The sequence below is a fragment of the Arachis hypogaea genome, chromosome 14 (genome assembly GCF_003086295.3).
Source record: "Arachis hypogaea cultivar Tifrunner chromosome 14, arahy.Tifrunner.gnm2.J5K5, whole genome shotgun sequence".
NCBI lineage: Eukaryota > Viridiplantae > Streptophyta > Magnoliopsida > Fabales > Fabaceae > Arachis > Arachis hypogaea.
In genome coordinates this window covers 135,160,819-135,167,556 of record NC_092049.1, presented here as the reverse complement: position 1 = coordinate 135,167,556, position 6,738 = coordinate 135,160,819, and the positions used below count along the sequence as shown (strand labels likewise).

The window sequence follows — 6,738 nt, the reverse complement described above, 5'->3', positions numbered from 1 at the left end:
TAGACTCTTTCTTTCATCATACATTAGTGAGAAATTCGTGTGATGCCATATTTTATATGAAACGATTCAGTTATATGCAATAATATCAATAGGGTTAAATTTTAATTTATAATAAAGATTGATATATAATTGTTATGTAAAGTTGATAATTAAAAATTATTAAATAATTTAATATATATAACTAAATTATTATCTAATAATTTTTAATTATTAATTTTATACAAAAAATAAATAATGTACGTGAACTTTCACCTTTTTTTATTGATATTAGGTTTATAACAATATATTTCTTATGTTTCTAAAATAATATAATCTCTGAGCGGTATATCATCAGCAAAACTAGAAATAAATAGTATTTTGCTGTGCCAGTAAAAACCCTCAATATAATATGATTTATATTTATATCTTTACAATTTCGCTATATTTACACTTTTTATAATAAATATTATTTCGATACCAATAATTTTTTAACAACTAAATACACATTTTTTTGTTTTGTGAATTAAAAAATAATTTAAATACACAATAAAAAAATTAGTAACAACCTTAATTTTTTATGAATATTAAAATTATTTGGTGTATGAATAGTATTTTTTTTATATTTTTATATGATAAAGTCCTCTTAATATTATCCTGTAGTTAAAAAAAAAAACTTATAAAATTTATAAAAAATATATATGTCATTGTGGTTACAAAAAATATTTCATACTTAAAACGAATTGAAATAATCCTCACTTGTTTAAAAGATGATAAATATCTTCCATATCCAACTACCCTCTCCAATAACAACTTTAATTTCACAAATATTTTTCTTGCACAATAATCATGTAATTTATTTGTAATTTTTTTATAATAGATTATTATTTTTATTTTTGTTATAATTCAAATAAGCATATTAGCATATCCATGATTGGTAGCAGAGAAGTCATATTGCATTCAAAACACACTTTTATCAATAGAACATCAAACTAAAACTGATTTCATAGGTGAATTCTATTTAATCCTTTTTATTTTAAAAGGTAAGTTACTTTTTTGTTATATATTACAGTATTATTGATTAAAATATGTTAATTTATTATAATTAAATTTAATTATTTATCTAATTTAAATTTTGATAACTTAACCAATCAATTATAGTATAATTCTTTATATAATTTATAAAAAAGAAAAATATATGAAACCAAAAAGTGATCAGCCAAAAAGTAAACAACTTAACTAATTTATAATTATATTTAATTAATTTTATTTATTTTTAATTTATAATATTTGATATTAATTGCTTCTCAACCTAAATTAAAATTCTGAATGATACGTTGCAGAATTAGGAGCGGGAATCACGGAACTCTACTTTCAACAATCCCGATTTTTCGTATATAAAAAAATTTATAAAATATATAAAAAACATCCATTTAGTATGAAAAAGGAATATTCTAGTACTTAGTAAAAGAAACATCCTAATGCCTAGTACGTATAAGCACCATGCCACCATCCACATAGAGATTTTGAATTCACCTAAAGACATTTGGTTGGTTTTTGACTAGTACCCTCTTGGTTTCCTAGCATTGTTGTTATAAAAATCATTAAAAAAATTTTATTTTATATTTTTTTCTCAAACTACATATTTATTAATTATTTTCATCCAAATAAATTCAAAAAGTAAAATGAATAGATAAAAAAAATTCAAAATACATAAAAAAATTATTCTCATAACGCTATCGGTTGATAATTCTATCTTACTTTCTTTGTATTTAAAAAATTATTTTTCATACAAGAACATCTTTGTATAGAGATAAAGATAATTTGAAAATAAAAGGGTTAAATTCGGAGTTGTTGACAATAAGAGAAAAAATTGGGAGATAAAGAACTATGCAATCTACAGGCAATTTGAAATTTAAATTCAATTGAATGAAATTAAGGAGATTTATTTTATAAAATGTGTTATTATCTCAAAAATTTTTTAACGTGCTTATATATATCTCAATTTATTTATTCAATAAATTCATTCAACATACACAGCTCTAATCGAACTATAATTGAAAACAAATTTTATTGTAATGGAAGATTTTTTTAGCAAATATATTATATATGAAAAATTTTTTTAAAAAATATAAAGGAAGCAAGAAAAAATTATCAAGATATAGTGTTTTAGAAATTTTTAATGTCTCTTAAATTTTTATATTTAATTTTTTATCTTTTGAATTTTTTTTATTAGAAATGATTAATAAATATGTGGTTTGAGAAAAAAATATAGAGAGATTTGGATAAAATTCACAAAAAAAAAAACCTGTTTATTAAAAGAAAAAGAGTTTGACAACATATAACGGTAATAAGTAATAAAATCCTTTAGATTAAATGGCAAGAGAGTAATAGTAACTAAAAAAGAAATATAATAATTTATTATTATACTAAGCGATTGAAGAAGAGTCCCTCAATAATCAAAACTTAACCAATTTAATTGAATCTTAGTGGTTTGGTAAAGTAATATTTTAAAACTTTAGGTTAACTATCTCATTATTGAAGTGTTTACAAGTCTATCAGAAATTAATAATGGGTTCCAACTTAGGGTCTGTGTTGTGTTGTCCATCTCTTTTTGACATGTACATATGTGACATTCTTTTTTTCTAGTTTATCGTCTCATCCTTCCTTTGCACCCAAATTAAGAATTGAGTTCAAAAAAAAAAAAAAAGAGGGAATTGGATTAGCATATCCAAGTAACCAGTACGCAAAATAATTAAACAAGCCTATGATACAGTTGCCCATATCACACATGTTCTTGTCCATTTCCATTTTGAAGTAACTCATACATACATGTTATACACAATCATAAGAAGCAAAAAAAAGCCTATGATACACTTGCGTTACATGAACCCCCATTATTAGATCACAATAATTCATAAGAAAGGGGATGCGATTAATCATTAATCACACGAGTGGAGATTCCAATAACTCTTCATTGAGTTGTCCAAGTCTGATCATGGGAAAGTGGTCATCAGAGAAAGGTGATTTTCCCATCATGAGTTCTTTAGACACTTGATGCATGCTTGGCCGAAATTGTGGACTTTGGCTCAAACACTCAAGCGCCCACTTTGTGATCAACATGATTTCCCCAACAACTGACTTCTCAGGATGAGGAGGCCTTTGATCAATTACATCAACCAATAGCAAATTGTATGTTATTGATGCTGTTGATGGCGACAACAATGAATTTATCATATCTGCCGGATGCTTTCCCATAAGGATTTCGAAACAAAGCACTCCAAAGCTATATACATCACATTTTTCGGTCACTTCCATAGTTTGAACAAGCTCTGCATACAAATTATAATTTTGAAGTTATTCATAAAGCAACATATATATGATTCTTGATTAAGTATAAAAGCAAGGGAAAAAGGACTTACCTGGAGCACCATAGCCATAGGTGACTATTGCATGTGTTGTCCAATTTGAACCAGGCTGTAGAAACTTAGCTGTCCCAAAATCAGAGACATGAGCTTCATAGTCTGAATCCAAAAGAATATTCTTGCTTGATATGTCACGATGAACTATAGGGGGATTGCAACCATGATGCATATATGACAGAGCATTAGCAACTCCTTTAACCACATTCACCCGCCTTTCCCAGTCAAATGCAGTTGCTAGCTTTTCATCACCTAGTACATGATTCAAACTGCCACCCTCCAGGTACTTGTATACCAAAAAGAAGAATCGTGAATGCTGGCAAAAACCATACAGCTTTATGATGTTTCGGTGCCTGATTTCTGTCAATGCTTGGATCTCATTTTCAAATGCCTTCCAATTCAACTTATCCTCCGCATCTGATTCCATGTGAAGTTTTTTCACAGCAACAACCATACTTGGCAACTCAGCCTTGTAAACGGATCCTTGCCCTCCGATTCCAATGAGATATTTGTCATCAAAATTATTGGTAGCTTTAATGATGGTTTCAAATGACATTTTTCCATCATGACTCCATATGGAAAATTGTTCTTCTGGTTGCATTTCTTTGGCCGGGGCTTCTTTCTTTCTTGCTTTTCTACAAAGAATATATACTGAAACACCAATCACACAAAGTGCTAGTGCTAATACTCCAAAGATAAGAAGCAGAACCAATGACATGACCTTGTGACTTTTACCGCTAGGACTGCCTGGGCATGGCACCAAGCCAGTGACATTTCCACACAAGCCTTTGTTATTTTTCAATGATTCAATTGAAGCATGAAGAAAGGCTCTGTTATTTGGAAGAGGCCCATCTAACTGGTTGTATGATATGTTGACAAAAGTTAAGCTTGACATGCCATTAAAACTAGATGGAATTGTGCCAGAAAGATTGTTGCGAGAGAGACTCAACCACTGCAAGTTCTTCAATTCTCCAAGCACTCTTGGTATTGTACCATTCAACAAATTCCCACTAAGATCAAGAGAATTGAGAGTTTCCAATGACTTGAAGTCAGAGGGGATACTTCCTTCTAATTTGTTGTTGCTCAAGTTCAATTCCAACAAGTTAGATAACTGAACAACTTGTCTCGGTATGTTGCCACTCAACTCATTTCCTGCTAGGTTCAAGTGACTGAGACCTTGCAACAATCCTATTTCGGGTGGAATATTTCCAGAAAGATGATTGTTGTCGATCCTGAGTTCAAACAAGTTTGTCATATTCCCCAGTTCTTTTGGAATATTTCCGGTCAATTGGTTTGAAAAAAGATGAAGCCTGCCCAGCTTGGTAGCCTCAGTAATTTGTGGCGATATACCACCGGAAATATTATTTTTGGCAATGATCAAGACTTCAAGACTATTGCACTTGCCCCAGTTTGATGAAATTTGGCCATGAAATTTGTTGTTACTTAGATCAATGTAATTCAAATTTGGATAAACACCAAAGTCTTGTGATATGTCTCCTTCCAAATGGTTATCCTGTAAAGTTATGTAGACAATACTAGAGCAGTTCTTCAAGCTGCTTGGTACTGGACCAGTGAAACGGTTGTTTTGAGCAATGAAGGATGCTAGTGAACCACCTAAGCAGATTTGAGGCGGCAAGTGGCCAATGAGATAATTATCGTCTACAAAAAAGCCATTCATGTTGGTAAGGTTATTAACGGCTTGCGGAATGTTGCCCCTGAGCATGTTGGATGACAATTGTAACATGGAGAGCCGTTTCAAGTTTCCAATTGTGTCAGGAATAGTTCCTGAGAGAAGGTTTTCTTGGAGACTTAAGGTTTCCAAGTTGATCAAATTACCAACAGAGGCAGGAATGTGTCCTTCAAAATTGTTGAAGTCGAGAGTAATCTCAACAAGATTTGTCATGTTTCCAATTGTGGAAGGAATGAATCCAGAAAGTTGATTCATCTCCACATTAAAGGACGCCAAATTGGCCAAGTTTCCTACTGAGGTAGGGATAGTTCCAGAAAAGTTATTGGAATTAAGCCACAACAAGGTGAGGTTAGACATGTTCCATAGGAAGGGTGGGATTGGACCAGAGAGGGTGTTGTTAGATAGTAAAAGTTGATTTAACTTGCTCATATTAGCAATTGTAGAAGGGATATTGCCAGTGAGATTGTTTCCTATGAAATCAAGATACTCTAGATTTGACAACATTCCGATTTCATGGGGAATGGAACCTCGAATGTTACTAGACTCAATAGAAAAAAAGGCAAGGTTGTTCAGTTTGCCAATTGTAGGAGGAATGGGGCAGGAGAGATTGTTGCCTCCCAAATCTAGATACGATAAGTTTGTCAAATTTGCAATGGAAGAAGGGATGGGTCCTGTTAGATAATTACAGAAGGAAAGATCAAGCCAGCGTATGCTTCTCAGTGTCCACATCTCTTGAGGGATGGAACCATCAAAAGGATTCAAAGAAAAGTTCAAACGATTGATTTTGGACATGTTACCAATTTGTGGGGGAATGGTTCCATGAAAGAAGTTGTTGTAGATGTTAAAGGTGAGGAGGTTGGGGAGTGAGGAAAAGTCTAGAGCGTGGAGTGTACCTTTGAGAAGATAATTTTCAAGATTGATGGCGGTTATGGAATTGGATCTATCACATTGAATTCCTGTCCATCTGCATGGGGTTGTCCCGTTCTTCCAAGATGATAAGGCAACTTGGCTTTGGTTCTCCAGGCTGGCCTTCCACTTTAAGAGTGCATTTGCTTCACTCTTTTCACTTGCAACCCAAGAGAGTTTTACAATAAGGACACAAAGGAATATGAAGACAGGTTGTTGGGACATAGGTGGCATGGTTCAAGTATGGATATGCAAGACGATGTTTTATAATTTTATTAGTAAACGGATGTATATATAATTATGGTGTTTGTGGTGATGAAAGAAGTCGCATCTACATGAGTGCACATATATAGGACAGGACACATACAGCCGCGTGGCGATCATGGTTGACATGAGTAGAATTTCAAAGTCTTGCACAAAACCAATAACCATATGTTCCATGTATGCACTTACCTTTCTCTTCCTAAGGATACTTTCTTCCAAAGTCACAATTTATTAGGTCTTAGGTCTTCGGTCTTCGGTCTTCCTAACAAATATATCATAACAAAAAGTTTTGTGTATATATTTAATATTCTTTTTAGAGGCCACTCAGATAAAGACGTCTAAAACGTCTTTTTTTAAAGATGTTTTCATGTTGTGTTTTAATTGGTTTCTGTATAATTTATTCGGTGTTCCTCATCACATATTATTAAATTCCTCAAAAGATTTTCTTTTCAAAAATAATAAAAAAATATTTAATTTGAA

General features: G+C 31.6%; 1 protein-coding gene across 1 annotated transcript; it reads right to left on the bottom strand.

Annotated features, from left to right (window-relative positions):
* Positions 1 to 2,731: 2,731 nt before the first annotated feature.
* Positions 2,732 to 6,426, bottom strand: LOC112744383 (uncharacterized). Its single transcript, XM_025793989.3, has 2 exons — positions 3,399 to 6,426; positions 2,732 to 3,308 (listed from the first exon to the last, which is right to left on the bottom strand). The coding sequence occupies exons 1-2, from the start codon at positions 6,226 to 6,228 to the stop codon at positions 2,923 to 2,925; spliced, it is 3,216 nt and encodes a 1,071-aa protein (XP_025649774.1). The 5' UTR covers positions 6,229 to 6,426; the 3' UTR covers positions 2,732 to 2,922.
* Between the last annotated feature and the right edge of the window lie 312 nt (positions 6,427 to 6,738).